We start from the raw sequence: 17,500 nt of genomic DNA, 5'->3' as shown, positions 1-17,500 counted from the left end.
CAACACACAACCTCAGGTAACACATAACCTCAGGTAACACATAACCTCAGGTAACACACGACCACAGGTAACACACGACCTCAGGTAACACACAACCTCAGGTAACACACGACCACAGGTAACACACGACCTCAGGTAACACACGACCACAGGTAACACACAACCACAGGTAACACATAACCTCAGGTAACACATAACCTCAGGTAACACACGACCACAGGTAACACACGACCACAGGTAACACACGACCTCAGGTAACACACGACCTCAGGTAACACACGACCTCAGGTAACACACGACCACAGGTAACACACGACCTCAGGTAACACACGACCACAGGTAACACACGACCACAGGTAACACACGACCTCAGGTAACACACGACCACAGGTAACACACGACCACAGGTAACACACGACCACAGGTAACACACGACCACAGGTAACACACGACCACAGGTAACACACGACCACAGGTAACACACGACCTCAGGTAACACACGACCTCAGGTAACACACGACCACAGGTAACACACGACCACAGGTAACACACGACCTCAGGTAACACACGACCACAGGTAACACACGACCACAGGTAACACACGACCACAGGTAACACACGACCACAGGTAACACACGACCACAGGTAACACACGACCTCAGGTAACACACGACCACAGGTAACACACGACCACAGGTAACACACGACCACAGGTAACACACGACCACAGGTAACACACGACCTCAGGTAACACACGACCTCAGGTAACACACGACCACAGGTAACACACGACCACAGGTAACACACGACCTCAGGTAACACATCACCACAGGTAACACACGACCTCAGGTAACACACGACCTCAGGTAACACACGACCACAGGTAACACACGACCTCAGGTAACACACGACCACAGGTAACACACGACCACAGGTAACACACGACCTCAGGTAACACACGACCACAGGTAACACACGACCACAGGTAACACACGACCTCAGGTAACACATCACCACAGGTAACACACGACCTCAGGTAACACACGACCTCAGGTAACACACGACCACAGGTAACACACGACCTCAGGTAACACACGACCACAGGTAACACACGACCTCAGGTAACACACGACCACAGGTAACACACGACCTCAGGTAACACACGACCACAGGTAACACACGACCTCAGGTCACACACGACCACAGGTAACACACGACCTCAGGTAACACACGACCTCAGGTAACACATGACCTCAGGTAACACACGACCTCAGGTAACACATGACCTCAGGTAACACATCACCACAGGTAACACACGACCTCAGGTAACACACGACCACAGGTAACACATGACAAGTAATCATTAGTCATTGGTCAAATTAACTGGAAGCTTAGATTTAAACAGGAACAGCTTCCTGTCTCAGTGTCAAGACCTTCACAATAAAAGCAGCCTTCACAATATAGAAACAGAAGGTTAGTATCGAGTTAGCAGTTCTGGAATATCAGCTGAAGTAATCACAGTTTCAACCTGTATATTTATATATATACTGTATATATAAATATAATATATTTATATATATACAGTATATATATACATATATATGTATATATATACATATATATGACATGTCTATATATATATATATATATATATATATACATATATACTGTCTTTTCTTCTCCTGCTGCTCTTTGCGTTTTCTCTTCTCATCTTTTGAATATTTCATCCAGCAGCTGAGAGCTTTACATGAGTCTTTAATATGAATCTCTAACATTAATATTTATGTTATGATAATCTGCTGAGCTGAAGGACAAACTGAAGGAGAAGAGATCTGTTTATCATTCTGTTTACAGAAGAGATCACATGATCTTTATTATCTTTATCATCATACTTATTGTCGTGAAGTCGTTCTTCTCTGTGATCCAGGTGAAAGTTCCTCCGTCAGGTGACAGAAACATGAAATCCCTGCAGGAATGTTCTGGTTTCTGATGGAGAGATTAAAATGTGAGAAACCTCCTGCTGTTAGCTCGGGCTAACGGCTCCCCTTGGTTTCTATGAGGAATGCTCACAATGCTAAGAGGCACATCAGCTGGAAAACAGAACTGAAACAAACTGTTTCTCTGAATTTTAGCTGCAGAAACATCGTTTATTGATGAACTTGGTTTGTTAGAACTGATTGGAGCCTCTCGATGAGCTTCACTCTACCTGAAGACTTCACCTGTCTGTCTCCCTCCAGCTGTTTATCTTCCGGGCAATCAGAGTCGAGGCTGTGGACTTCACTCAGTGTGCGACTCACGGCAGCTTCAGCCGCCGCTGGCAGGAAACAGTGTACAACATGTTCCACTTCACCACGCTGTACGTCGTCCCCCTGCTGGTGATGAGCTGCTGCTACAGCCGCATCCTGTTGCACATCCACCTGCAGCACCTGAGAGACAAAGGTGAGACACACCGGTAACACACCAGTAACACAGCTGTAACACATCTGTATACACCTGTAACATAGCTGTAACACATCTGTAACACACCTGTATCATACCTGTAACACACCAGTAACACACCTGTAATACCAGTAACACATCTGTAACACACCTATGTAGGTGTATACAGCTGTAACACATCTGTAACACAGCTGTAACACATCTGTATACACCTGTAACATACCTGTAACACATCTGTAACACACCTGTAATACCAGTAACACATCTGTAACACACCTGTAACACACCGGTAACACACATGTAACACCAGTAACACATCTGTAACACACCTGTATCATACCTATAACACACCTGTAACACACCGGTAACACACATGTAACACCAGTAACACATCTGTAACACACCTGTAACACTAGTAACACATCTGTAACACACCTATAACATACCTGTAACACACCTGTAACACACTGACAGTGTGGCATCACTAACGATGCCCCTGCCTCTCCCTCTCTCAGCAGGTGAGTCGTACCTGCGGCGCAGCGGCACCGACATCATCCCAAAGGCCCGGATGAAGACTCTGAAGATGACGGTGGTCATCGTCTTGTCCTTCGTGGTGTGCTGGACTCCGTACTACCTGCTGGGGATTTGGTACTGGTTCCAGCCCGACATGCTGCGCGTCACACCTGAGTATGTGCACCACGGCCTCTTCGTGTTCGGGAACCTGAACACCTGCTGCGACCCGGTGATCTACGGCTTCTACACGCCGTCCTTCAGGGCCGACCTCGCCGCCTGCTGCCGTGGCACGAAGAGCAACGCTTCGCTGAGATCTCCGGACCGACCGTCCGCCGGGCGGAGTCCTCGCAGCGCAGAGCAGGAGGCAGAGCCTGCCACCAACAACCAGGCAGGAGACTGCCACCGACCAATCAGAGAGCAGGAGTTAATGATGAAAACCTGAACTGGATCAGCTGAAGGTGGATCAGGACTCTGGAGTCTGGACAAAAAATCACTTCCTGCAGCTTTAAAAGGGCGAAAACATTTTATTGTGATTCTGTTGGAAAGAGTTCAGTTCATCTAGTTTTACAGTCACATATACACACATACACACACAATCACACACACAATCACACACAGGATCACACACACGATCACACACACACAAACAGACAGTCACACACATGATCACACACACACACAATCACACAGACACAGTCACACACACGATCACACACACGATCACACACACACGATCACACACACACAAACAGACACAGTCACACACATGATCACATACAGACACAGTCACACACACACACACACACACAGACACAAACACACACACACACACACACACACAGACACAAACACATAACCAATCACAGCTGACCGACTTCACAAAGAGAGGTCAAATACAATGATGTTCTTCATCTGTTCCAGTTCAATATTTAGAATATTTATAAATGAATCTGTTCATAATAAATAAACAAATAATGATATGTTTAATAATAAACTGAGGTTACATTACAGTACATTACAGGTTGACATGATAGATATGAGTCAATCATGCGACATTATTAAAGGTGTATGTGTCTCAGTTAGCGGTGAGCTTTGGATTTTACAGAGACTCTCTGTCGCCTCCACAGGTCACAGGTGGTACTACAAGACAGGACGCAGCTAGTTGGTTAGCATGCTAACGTCAGTAGATATCTCAACACTGTGACCTCATCACATTCTGATAGTGGTTCACTTATTGAATGTCTCACATTCTACACCTTCAAACTTAAAAACAAACAAATAATGAATTAATTAAAAAAATATATAAACACAAAAATTAAAACAATATACATTAATTAGCTGAAACTAAACTTAAAAAAACCCTATTTATTACCGCTGGAGTTTTTCTTATTTTATTTTAACACTTTTATTGAAGACAAACTTAGAATTTTCTTTGTTTTTAATGATGAATCAATAAATAACGAGACGTCTGTTTTCTATTCCAATTCAGTTTTATTTGGTTTTCATGTGTCGAAACATCAAAAAGGAGAACAGATGGTGAAACATTTCAAAACCACAGAAGAAGAAGCTGAAGTTAAACTTTCAGCCGTCAATCTCGTCTTCACGTTTCGTCTGTTCGGTTCAACCGTTTAAAGCTTTGGGGTGCTTTTCATTTATTTATTTTTTAAATGACACAATGAAAATAAAAGTTTTGAGAGAAAAGAAAATCAGAAACATTAAAGCATCTCTTTTCTCATTGGTTCTAGCCTTTGGTCTCTACGTTCTCTACGTCTTAGTCTTAGTTACTATGGCGTGTTGACAGGACGCCTGAATTAAACATCATAAAATATTACATCTGTGGAGAATATGGCTCAGAAATCACTCGTATGGCTTATTATCAAATATGGCTCATTAGTGATTCAACCTTCAGCTGAAAACATTTCTTAAATTCTACAAATTCACATCATTCAACTAACAAAAAGAATCAGAAAAAGTGAAATGGTAATAATCCTAATGTTATTAGCAATAATATTAAAGAATTTAAACGCTCTTCTTCACACGTTTTCATTTTGGCAGAATCTTTCTCTAAAAATAAAACTGAGAAGAAGAAAGTTCTAGAAAAAGAACAGCCAACATTATTTTTTATAAACATTTTAGTTTGTTTTATATTTTTAGAAACACTCTGACTCTGACAGTGACCCCAGAGATGAACACCATGAGACTGGACATGACTCAACGATGCTTGTTAATCCAACTGAAGAGACTCAGTTTGACTTTTCGTCTCTGCTCACATTTATAATTCTACTAACGAGGTCTCTGGGTCTAAGGGTCTCAGGGTTTAAGAGTTTCAGGGTCTAAGGGTCTAAGGGTCTCAGGGTCTCTGGGTTTAAGGGTCTCAGATTCTAAGGGTTTCAGGGTCTCAAGATCTAAGGGTCTCAGGGTCTAATGGTCTCCTGGTCTAAGGGTCTCTGGTTCACTGTCAGACAGAAGCTGTAAAGACATTCAACCACAAACTGAACACAAAGAACTGAGGTAATATTTCAGGTATTTTGGTCTCTGTCATTCAGTTATTTGGTTCTTTTTTAAACTCATCCTGACACTCGGAGCTCTTCATCATCACAATATATGAAAATATATATTCACTCCATTTCTTCCAAAGTATTAATCTGAAATATAAAAATGTGAAAGTGAGTATTTCTTTTGGTTTTGTTTGTTCTTCGACTCTGAAAACAGGAAGCAGAGTGAAAACAAACAGTTTGAACAGAAATTGGTGAAAAACTATTACTATTATTTTTTATATCTTTGGACGTCGTTCAGCTTGTTTTTTTAAGAATATTTGGAAGTTTTGGCTGAAACTCTACAGAAAGCTGCTGTTCATCTACGAGAAAGTTTAGAAATTACTTTCAGACATTATAAGACATTAGAGGTCAATATAAAAATGGCCGACGAGGCCGCACACACCGGACAGGAAGTGGGCCACCTTCCGCCAAAATAAAAGATAAAAAAACTTTCATTAAAAACTCGGGACAGAAAATGGGCCGAGACGTCCACAGTGTCCACACTTTCCTGGTTCATCTGTTTGTCTCTCAGGTGACGACTGAACTCCTCAGGTGGAGGTGAGGCGTCTCCCTGAAGACCAGGACAGATGCTTCTGAGGGACACAGCTGTTCTCCAAACAGCTCCAGTGAGCTTCAGGACCCAAACGTGTTCACCAGAGCACCTGGTTCAGGTCTTTGACTGTTGAAGGTCTAGACTTTGGTCCATTATTAAGCTCCAAAAGAACACCTAGAAGCTAACAGCCCTGAAATATCAGTAGAATTAGGTAGTAAACAAGCTCCCAGACCGTTAAAGATAAGACTATGAACCGGGACCCAATGCTGCTCAAAGGTAACATCTCGGGTAAGACTTTGAGACCTGAAAGCTGGGATCTGGATCAGGTTTTTTGTTATTGAGTTCTAGTTCTAATTTAGAAGCTAATAGTCTTGATTCCCAGGCTGTTAAAGATAAGACCATGACCCGGGACCCTGTTGAAGGTCAGGACTATGGTCCATTATGGGGCTTTAGAAGCTGATACCTGCATCCGACAGAAGGTTTATAGGCTTTGGACCAGTTTGTTGGACCTCAAAAGTTAAGACACTGCCAGGATGAAAGAAGACTTCGTGCAGGTTGTTCAGCTTTAGAGGATCAGGACTATGGTCCACCCTCCAGAGGATTTTGGACCCTATATGTTCAGATCTGGAGCAGGTTTTGCACCTCAGACGGTTCGATCCAGGTTCATGGAGCTCAGAAGATGTTTTTTTCTAATCTGAAACACTGTTGGGGTCCTGAAGGCAGCACTGGAGGAAGCTGTTGGAGTCAGACAGGAAGTGTCCCTCATGAGTCAAACAAGAACACAAAGTCAAAGCTTCTCTTTGTGGAGGACTACGATGGGCCGGTCCAGGGGTCAGGGGGTGCGACATTCGGAGTTCGAAGGGGTTTCTGGGTGACGGTCCGGCACAGGACATCGGCATTGGTACAAAAAGGTAGACTGAGAGGCCCCAGAGGAGGCTTTTGGTTTTGAGGTAGGTTAGCTTGACCAGCATCAGGAGGCTAACGGTTGCCTGTAGCTCAGGCGTTTGGCGTTGAGCCTGAGGTAGCTCTCTTTGGAAGTAAAGAGTTTGGTGGGAGAGTCAGGAGGGAGGGAGGGAGGGAGGGAGGTAGAACATAGAACAACCAGCTGACTGTTGGCTTCCTCTACATCCTGACCTGAGGCGAACTCGGCGACACAAACAAACACTAAAAGGCTAAAGCAGTGCAGAGGAGAGTTCCTCCACAGTCACCTGCTGACCAGAGATATAATAAATCCCTTTGGTTCTGGGCCTCAGAGGACCGACGAATGACACCTGCTCAGGTAGTTCACCTGAACCCAACGCTGGATGCTCTGAGGACCCGGTCTCTGGTCAGACCGGTGGAAGGCCTCATTGTCTCAGGATACTCGGCACCGACGGTGACAAAAACTCAAAAATTAACCCAAACTGAAGGAAAAAAGGTTTTGGTTTCAACAGGAAGCATCCGGGACGCCACAACGGTGACGTCAGCATCTGATACCACACGGGAACCGGATCACTGGAACTCCGGATCACCGGCTTCAAGGTTCTGACAAATGTTTGTTTTAAAGGTCTTTGGTTTCAGTCTGAAGACGAAAATATCATGAATTGGAATCAAAGGACGTGGACATCTATGAAGTATCTCGAGGTGTTGTGAAGTATCTCGAGGTGTTGTGAAGTATCTCGAGGTGTTGTGAAGTATCTCGTTCCCTTGTGGTATCAGATGCTCTCTGAAAGTTCCTCAGACAGACTCATCATCTCTCATCTCAATAATCTCAAAGACAAACTCTAATCTCAGTCATTCATAAAGGCTGAAGTGGCTGTAAGGCTGTCAGGCTGTCAGGAGGAGAGGAGGTAACCACAGGCTGGAGGAGAAAGAGGAGGAGGAGCAGGAGGAGGAGGAAGAGGAAGAGGAGGAAGAGGAGGAGGAGTTAGCAGTGTGTGGTGTTTTATCCGGTGCCTGTGCCGGGCTGGACGGGTGGAGTCGGTTCAACCATGACCATCACTGGAGGAGGGGCGGAGTCACATCTCTGTGGGCGGAGCAGACAGGGACAATGTCACATGGTGAGGTGATGTCATGTGGACCAAACTACCAAAATAAGAGCCCAGATTTTCTTCTAATGTAACGTCAATGAAAACTACGACAAAAAAGATTTGTTACACATATAAAAAGGAAAAATAGTTTACATTGGACATCATATGACTCTTCTCACAAGGTGGAAGTTATTAGTTAGCCTAGACACCAAATATTATACATTCACATCATAATCCATCATCCAATAATCCATAATCCTGAGCTGAGTTAGAATTTAACAAAAACCTTTAAGTTACCAGGGGGCTGCCCAGAACGGGAATCGAACCCAGAACCCGATTAGAGTACGTAAAACGTTAACAAATGCACTAATGAGACTAAAAAACTTTACTGAGAACAAGCCATCAGGAGCTGTGTGTGTGTGTTCTTGTAGTTCTATCTTTGTGAGGACCCTTCTCTGAGCGTGGACAGTTTGTCTCGTCCTCACTTTTGGGATAAACCTTCAGGTGTCTGAGGGTTCAGACCTGGTTTAAGGTCCAACTCAGGTTGAGGTTTAGTTTAGGTCCTCACAAGTACAGAAGTATACCTGTGTGTGTGTGTGTGTGTGTGTTACCTGGCTCAGCTCGATGCTCTCAGGTGTGTGACCTTTAGCACCTCTGACACCATTCAGAGTGGGCGGAGTCTCCCAGCTCGTTGACTTTCTGCAGAAGAAGCTGAACCCAGAACAGAGTGAGGATGATGACGACGACGGTGACGACGACGACGATGATGATGGTGACGACGATGACGACGATGTTGACGATGATGATGATGATGATGATGAAGGTGATGACGATGAAGGTGATGACGATGATGATGACGATGATGATGATGAAGGTGGTGATGATGATGATGTTGATGATGATAATGATGAAGGTCTTACCTGCGTCTGTATCCCAGCAGGATGAGCAGCAGGCAGCAGAGGATGCAGGCGAAGCCGCTGTGAACGCCGACCAGCAGAGCCGACATGGAGCCGTGGGACTGATCACAGTTACAGCTGGGACCAGTGGGACCAGCTGGTGGAGACAACAAGCAGGTTAAACTGGTTCCACTGGTTTGTTCACGGGCCACAGAGAGGTCAGAGGTCACGGTGAGGCTCCTACCTGCTGCACTGTTTCCTCCCTCGGACAGAGACACGAGGCGGCGGTTGGCCGGACCGTCTCCGTTCCCGTTAAACGCCACCAGCTGGATCTCATAAACCGCTGCCGGCTCTGCAGGAAGAAAAACAAAACAGTCAAACAGGCTAACGACTAGCTTAGCACAAACACTGGAGGCAGGGGGAAACTGCTAGCATACTCAATGTTGTTTCTAGCTTGGTGTTGTTAGCTGGTTATTGGTAGCCGATGTTGTTACAGCTACATGTCCGATGCTAAGCTAGTTATTTTATATTGTAGTCATTTTTATCAGTTATTATTTTTATTTAGTTCTCAACTTATTCCAAGATGGCTACCCCACTGTTAGCCTCGTCCTCATACCTTCTGGAAAGTTAGCCACTGATGTTAAATAGTTAGCATTAGTGACTGTTTGTTTATTTAATCAACACTTCTGTCGTTCTTTTAAATCTAAATTCATATTATTTGAGGTTGACAGGAACATTTCTCCCCACTGGGCTGTTCGTTAATACACTGAACTTGTATTAGCGTTATATCAAATGTTTAGCCTAGCTTAGCACAAAAAACTGGAAGCAGGGGAAAACTACTAGTCTTCCAACAACCACAAAGTATTCACCAGTGTTTTATTGTTTTTGATCATATTATGTTTGATGACATGCTAGCTTCAGGCTAACGTTTTAAAGCTAGTTTTAATGTTGTAACTACCTATTAGTCTGTTAGTGAGACACAGTTAGCCACACAGTAACCATTAACCAGCTAAGTCAAGGGTCGGCAACCCGCGGCTCCCTGAGTCGTCCGTCCACACGGCGTTTAAGCATCGTTTTCGAGATAATCTCCGTCCAGACTTAAACGCCTGAAAACGAATATCACGTGACTATTCACGTACACGGGGCATCAGTGGGTGCCGGTGTTGCGTCCTACTGGTTTCAAACCTGCTGGTTTCCTTCCGTGCGTGTGTTGTGTTCGTGTAACAGCAGCAGCTGTTTCCTGTCTCTGTTGTCAGATTCACACATTCACAAACATATTGCTGAGATCTGAAAGCCACATCTCATATATATTGTATCAGTGAGCACTACATCACAGCCACGTATGAAGAAATACATTGAAGAAAATATATTTATGAAAGATCTCATCAACCTGGATTCAAACTCTGTCGAGCAAAATAGTAAAATATTCATAAACGGCGGCGCTGCGTGATCCGCCTCCTGCATCTCCCGTCGCTGCACAGAGTCTTTCCCTGCAGCTGATCATGATCTGCAGAGCCGCCTCAGTAAACCATCGATGGATAAATCCACAAACAGAGAAGTCACGGAGGAAACCGAGTTTAACTCTGCGTGGACGGATTCATCTGCTTCACTGTGAACGATGCTGCTCACCTGATGCTTCATGTGTGGAGAGAAATGTGCAAACAACACAAACTGTAAAGTTGAAAGAAGCTTCCAGAACAAACACACAACATGAGCTGAAAGCATCACGATGGAGACGAGCGATGAAGAGCGATGAAGAGCGATTCCTCAACTGCTGCAAACTCTCCTCTTCATCAGAGTTTATTGTTAGAACACGTAAAATAGCAACAACATGTCAACAAGTGTCTTTATTCTTCTTCTATAATTTCATAAACACAACAAACTATAGTTTTTGTATAAATAACATAACTTTATATAAAACTTTATAAACTGACATCAAAGAGCTTTTGCGGCTCCAGACGCATTTTATTTGGTGTAAAATATGACGAAGTGTCTCTTTGGCTGGTAAAGGTTGCTGACCCCTGAGCTAAGTAAACATTAGCATAATAGCAACAAGCTAAATCAAATAGCTTGTAGTTGTTTATTGATCAGAAAAATGTAAAAGGAGACTTTAGTAATTTAGCATTGGAGCTATTTGTTTGTTGCAGCATCTTGTTTACTACTCCAGCTGACTGCTGGACTGGTTAGTTAACTAACTAACTGGATAACTAACTGTGAATTGTTGCACTGTTCCTTTAACTGACCCAGGTGGGAGATGGTGTGGGTGTTGATGTGTCCCGGGAAGGTGTCCTGCCCGTGGACTTCTGGGTTGGAAACCCCACGGTACTCCAGTCTGAAGCCCTCCTGCTTCCCTGGCTTACTGGGCAGCTCCCAGTACACCTGCATGGCCGTCTGGTTCAGCACCTTAGTGAAGAAACTGGGAGAACTGGGAACTGTGGGGCAGACAGAAAGACTGTATTTACATGTGGAACGATATTTAAAGTGGACAGATTTAAAGTGTTTTAAGGTGGACAGTATTTAAGGTGGACAGTATTTAAGGTGGACAGTATTTAAGGTGGACAGTGTTTTAAGGTGGACAGTATTTAAGGTGGACAGTGTTTAAGGTGGACAGTGGTTAAGGTGGACAGTGTTTAAGGTGGACAGTATTTAAGGTGGACAGTGTTTAAGGTGGACAGTATTTAAGGTGGACAGTGTTTTAAGGTGGACAGGACGTACCGCCCCCCTGTGTGGTGGCAGTGATGGCGTTGGACTGCTGGCTTCCTCCCAGAGCGGAGTACGCCTTCAGGTAGACGGAGTAGGTGGTGGCTGCTTCCAGGTTGATGGACTCGTGTCTGAAGGTGGTCTTACTGACGGCCTCCTGCAGCTCGGCACTGTCTGGCTCTGAGGAAGTCAGAGGTCAGAAGTCAGAGGGAACAACAAAAACAAAACAAGTCCTGCTGAACCTGGTCTCCTGTCAGGTCCCTTACCCCCCAGGCGTCTGATGTGCAGCACGTATCCTATGATCTGCTGGCTGACGTGCTCCGCCGGCTGGTCCCAGACCAGCTCCAGGCTGCTGGAGCTGAGGGCCGAGGCCTGGAGGCCGGTGGGGGCCTCAGGGAGGTCGGGCCCCTGGCTGATGGCGAGCCGGGCGCTGGCCTGGTTGGTGCCAGCGCTGTTCTCGGCGATGCACTGATAGATGGCCTCATCCTGTGGGGTGATCCGGGTGATGGCCAGAGTCCTGCGGAGACAGAGAGCAGGATTCTCTCACATACCAGTCTCTAGTCCTGTATGATACCGGCCTCTAGTCCTGTATGTTACAGGTCTCTAGTCCTGTATGATACAGGTCTCTAGTCCTGTATGATACCGGCCTCTAGTCCTGTATGTTACAGGTCTCTAGTCCTGTACGATACAGGTCTCTAGTCCTGTATGATACCGGCCTCTAGTCCTGTATGTTACAGGTCTCTAGTCCTGTATGATACCGGCCTCTAGTCCTGTATGATACTGGTCTCTAGTCCTGTATGTTACAGGTCTCTAGTCCTTTACGATACCGGCCTCTAGTCCTGTATGATACCGGCCTCTAGTCCTGTATGTTACAGGTCTCTAGTCCTGTATGATACCGGCCTCTAGTCCTGTATGATACCGGTCTCTAGTCCTGTATGATACCGGTCTCTAGTCCTGTATGTTACAGGTCTCTAGTCCTGTACGATACCGGCCTCTAGTCCTGTATGATACCGGCCTCTAGTCCTGTATGTTACAGGTCTCTAGTCCTGTATGATACCGGCCTCTAGTCCTGTATGATACCGGTCTCTAGTCCTGTATGATACCGGTCTCTAGTCCTGTATGTTACAGGTCTCTAGTCCTGTACGATACCGGCCTCTAGTCCTGTACGATACCGGTCTCTAGTCCTGTATGTTACAGGTCTCTAGTCCTGTACGATACCGGCCTCTAGTCCTGTACGATACCGGTCTCTAGTCCTGTACGATACCGGCCTCTAGTCCTGTACGATACCGGCCTCTAGTCCTGTACGATACCGGCCTCTAGTCCTGTACGATACCGGTCTCTAGTCCTGTACGATACCGGCCTCTAGTCCTGTACGATACCGGTCTCTATTCCTGTACGATACCGGTCTCTACTCCTGTACGATACCGGTCTCTAGTCCTGTACGATACCGGTCTCTAGTCCTGTACGATACCGGCCTCTAGTCCTGTACGATACCGGTCTCTAGTCCTGTACGATACCGGCCTCTAGTCCTGTACGATACCGGCCTCTAGTCCTGTACGATACCGGCCTCTAGTCCTGTACGATACCGGCCTCTAGTCCTGTACGATACCGGCCTCTAGTCCTGTACGATACCGGCCTCTAGTCCTGTACGATACCGGTCTCTAGTCCTGTACGATACCGGCCTCTAGTCCTGTACGTTACAGGTCTCTAGTCCTGTATGTTACAGGTCTCTAGTCTTCCTCCTCCTCCTCCTCCTCACTGTCCTCAGCTGATGAACATGTGTGTGTTGATGTTCTCACGTGTTTCCGTTGGTGAGCTTCACGTTGCCGCTCGGTGTCAGTAGTTTCCCGTTCTTCAGCCAGATGAGATGCGGCTCTGGAGCTCCGGTAGCCGTGCAGCTGAAGACAGAGCTGCCACCTGCTGGTCTGGACACGGACTGAGGCCACTGCACGAACTCTGGAGGAGCTGCAGACACAAATCATCATACTGTCAGTAGTATTAACTGTAGTAGTACTATCATACTGTCAGTAGTATTAACTGTAGTAGTACTATCATACTGTCAGAACTTCTCTTCTTCTTCTCCTCCATGCTGTTCTTCTTCTTCAGCAGCAGCAGAAGAAGAACAGCCTCTGACTCCCCCCCCCCCCATCCAGCAGACAGACAGGTGCTGTCTCGCCTCTGGACGGTCCGTCTCCACGGTAACAGGGAGACCACTTACACACATGTGTCTCCGTCACCCCCCCCCCCCCCCGACCTCTGACCCCCGTATGTAGAGTAGGGGGGAGGGGCTTCATGAAGAGACGACCTCTGACCTTTCACACACTCTGTGACTCAAGAGCAGAACACACACACATTATAATATTTTATTAATTCTGTTTCTTTCTGTCTCTATTTTCTAAATAACTGAAACAATGAAAAACAATCTTCAGATCTGTCAAATTAAAATAATCTTTGTTTCAGAACTGAATATCAATTTGTTTCTTAAAATAAGAGCAAAACTTGTTAAAATGTGTTCATAATATTTTCCTCTTTATTAAATGCTTAATTTCTCTCGTGAGTCCAAAAACGATTTATTTGAATATTTGAGTTACTAATCATCAGTTAGTTTTGTTCATAAGAGAGAAGAAGAAGTCTCTAAAGGTTCCTGAATATTTATGAACATTTAAATATTTAAATGTTCATAAATATTCATAAATATTTGTGATATTCGTGCGACAGACGGAGCTTCAGAGTGAATAAAGTCCTCATTGTGAAGTGAACTCTTCACATGCTAATAGTTATTGTAATGAAGCTCTGAGTGTGGGAAACAAACTCACACTCACACACTCACACACTCACACACTCACACACACTCACACACTCACACACTCACACACTCACACACTCACACACTCACAATGAGCCTGTGTGACCTCTGACCCCTCCCGTCTCCTCCTCAGCACCCAGAACAGAGTTTGTGTTTACGAGCTGAAACATCAATAAGATATTTCATCAATAAGAGTTCTGATTATCAATTATTGTTTCAGTCATTGTTGTTCTTCTGCTTCCTGTTTCCTGTTTCCTTTCACAATAAAATGTATATATATATATATATATACATATAACAAATAAAACGTCTGAAAACATTTTAAACCCTGAGAATGATTTATGTCAAAGAACCCAGATCAGGGTTTAGGTTGAGGGGTCCTGGAGAGTCCTGAACATGAACCTGAACCTGAACCTGAACCAGACGGGGAGGAAGAGGAGGAGGAGGTGCAGGCTGCTGTGATGGAGGTCAGAGGTCATTCTTCACTGACTCTCATTAGATCTGAACCGTTTATATCGTTCACAGATGTTCTGAAGGCTGGTTCTGGTTTCTGGAGGATCGTTGAGGTTCCTAAAGGTTCTTCATTGTTTAAACGTGTTTGTTAATGTTTGTAAAGGTTCTTAAAGGATCCCGAATGTTCAGAATTGTTCCAAATAAAAAGCTTCTTTAAACGTTCTATGTTTTTAAAGGTTCCTAAAGGTTCTAAAATGTTTCTTAAAGCTCTCACATTGTTCTCCAGAGAACTTCTAAGATGAAATACGAAAAGAATGTTTCTGTTTCTATTTTATGAGCCGAGAACAAAGAAACGCTTCAAATTATTATTATTATTATTATTAATGTTCTTCTTCTTCTTCTTCTTCTTCTTCTTCTTCTTCTTCTTCTCTCTATCAGTAGCGTTTTAACATCAGGAGGCTTCACTGAGTCTCTTTGTCTCCTGACTCCTCCTCTTCTCATCTGGTCTACTGAGGAGGTCAGAGGTCAGAGGTCAGAGGTCGGGGAGGTGAAGAGCAGCAAACTGAGCCTAATGACACACACACACACACACACACTTCATGTGTGTTTACACACTCGACACGATGAGTTCAAGTTCATCAGTCAAACCGAGCTGCTGTTAAACAGGAAGTGTTTCCACAATAAGAGCTCAGTGAGTGAGCTGCTGTTAAACAGGAAGTGTTTCCACAATAAGAGCTCAGTGAGTGAGCTGATCGTCATGTGATGAAGATATTTAATATTATTCATGAAAACACAACATGCAAATGAAGTATCATGAAGTGGGTTAGGGTTATTAACTATTATAAAGAATGATGAGGTATTATGAGTTATTATGAGGTATCATAAAGTATTCTGAAGTATCATGAAGTACTATGAGGTACCTTGTACTACGAGGCGTCCCACGGCCGTTCTTCTGGATCTACTTCCTGGTCTGTTCGCTGAACAAACATAAATTCCAGAATGCTTCAACGTGGCGTCAGAGATCATCAGGTTCCCGGTTCCCAACACCTGGATCCCCTCGACCCCGATGGAGCGTCCGTCTGTCACACACACACACACACACAGGGCATCGTGTTACCTGGTTACCACAATAATAACAATAACAGATCAATAACTGTTGGGTGTTTGGTGTTTTCTGGTTACCAAGGCGACTCCAGGACACGATGGGCCGGGGGTTGCCTGTGGCGATGCATTCCAAGATGGCCGTCTGGTGGACGTTGATGGTGAGGTTCTGAGGACCGGACAGGATGACGGGTTCTCGGTAGATCCTGAATCCTGCAACTGGACCGGAACCATAAAACATTGAGGTGAGAGAGGGGTTTCTGTGCCCTCAGTTTGGTCTTTTAGTTGGGTCTATCTTTGCCCTCAGTCTGGTCTTACCGGTGACGGACAGCTGGGCCTCGTGGCTGTATCGAGTGTTGGCGATGTTTGAGGCGACGCAGCGAAACAAACCGCTGTCTGTTCTTCGAACGCCGGTGATCTGCAGCACGCCGTTAGGCAGCAGAGTGTACCTGAAATACACATAAAATATACATTAAGTACATGTTAATTACACCTTGAGTATATATTAATACATGTAAAAACCTACCTGGGGTGCTCAGTGCTCAGTGGGCGTCGGTCTCTCTGCCAGGTGATGTTGGCTTCTGGGATTCCATTTACCTGACAGGTGAGTCTGGCCACGCCCCCTTCATCCACTGCCACAGACTCTGGGTGAGACATGAATTTAGGGAGGGCTGTGGGGAGGAGGGGGAGACAGAAATATGAATTATTATTATGTTGTTATGTTATCATCATGTTATCATGTTATTGACATGTTATTACTATTATGTTATTGATATGTTATTATTATGTTATTGACATGTTATTATTATGTTATTGACATGTTATTATGTTATTGACATGTTCTTATTATTATGGTATTGATATGTTATTGACATGTTATTATGTTATTGACATGTTATTGACATGTTATTATGTTATTGACATGTTATTGACATGTTATTATGTTATTGACATGTTATTGATATGTTATTGTCATGTTATTATTATGTTATTGACATGTTATTATGTTATTGACATGTTATTGATATGTTATTGTCATGTTATTGATATGTTATTGTCATGTTATTGTCATGTTATTGACATGTTATTGACATGTTATTATGTTATTGACATGTTATTGATATGTTATTGTCATGTTATTGACATGTTATTGACATGTTATTATGTTATTGACATGTTATTGACATGTTATTATGTTATTGTCATGTTATTGACATGTTATTATGTTATTGACATGTTATTGTTATGGTATTGACATGTTATTATGTTATTGACATGTTATTGATATGTTATTGTCATGTTATTGATATGTTATTGTCATGTTATTGATATGTTATTGACATGTTATTATGTTATTGACATGTTATTATGTTATTGACATGTTATTGATATGTTATTGTCATGTTATTGATATGTTATTGTCATGTTATTGACATGTTATTGACATGTTATTATGTTATTGACATGTTATTGTTATGGTATTGACATGTTAT

The 17,500-nt window shown here is 44.1% G+C and overlaps 2 protein-coding genes across 2 annotated transcripts in view; one reads left to right on the top strand and one right to left on the bottom strand.

Moving 5' to 3' along the window:
* Positions 1 to 3,394, top strand: part of LOC306699752 (gonadotropin-releasing hormone II receptor-like) — a gene marked incomplete at both ends in the record, with an annotated part of 4,530 nt that extends 1,136 nt beyond the window's left edge. The window contains 2 exons of the mRNA XM_079164471.1: positions 2,238 to 2,439; positions 2,955 to 3,394. Coding sequence (XP_079020597.1) covers positions 2,238 to 2,439; positions 2,955 to 3,394 — 642 coding nt within the window. The remainder of the gene's footprint in view (positions 1 to 2,237; positions 2,440 to 2,954) is intronic.
* Positions 3,395 to 7,966: 4,572 nt separating this feature from the next.
* LOC306699362 (immunoglobulin superfamily DCC subclass member 3-like) overlaps positions 7,967 to 17,500 on the bottom strand; it is a gene marked incomplete at both ends in the record, with an annotated part of 13,012 nt that continues 3,478 nt past the window's right edge. Inside the window, 12 exons of the mRNA XM_079163959.1 lie at positions 7,967 to 8,047; positions 8,663 to 8,762; positions 8,972 to 9,104; positions 9,201 to 9,299; positions 11,191 to 11,379; positions 11,663 to 11,827; positions 11,914 to 12,164; positions 13,447 to 13,612; positions 15,827 to 15,985; positions 16,089 to 16,226; positions 16,326 to 16,456; positions 16,534 to 16,678. Of these exons, the coding sequence (XP_079020085.1) occupies positions 7,967 to 8,047; positions 8,663 to 8,762; positions 8,972 to 9,104; positions 9,201 to 9,299; positions 11,191 to 11,379; positions 11,663 to 11,827; positions 11,914 to 12,164; positions 13,447 to 13,612; positions 15,827 to 15,985; positions 16,089 to 16,226; positions 16,326 to 16,456; positions 16,534 to 16,678 (1,757 nt within the window). The remainder of the gene's footprint in view (positions 8,048 to 8,662; positions 8,763 to 8,971; positions 9,105 to 9,200; positions 9,300 to 11,190; positions 11,380 to 11,662; positions 11,828 to 11,913; positions 12,165 to 13,446; positions 13,613 to 15,826; positions 15,986 to 16,088; positions 16,227 to 16,325; positions 16,457 to 16,533; positions 16,679 to 17,500) is intronic.

The sequence above is a fragment of the Pholis gunnellus genome (genome assembly GCF_910591455.1).
Source record: "Pholis gunnellus genome assembly, chromosome: 8".
Taxonomy (NCBI): Eukaryota; Metazoa; Chordata; class Actinopteri; order Perciformes; family Pholidae; genus Pholis; species Pholis gunnellus.
Note: the sequence above shows the minus strand (reverse complement) of the source record. Positions and strands in the feature narration are given on the sequence as shown.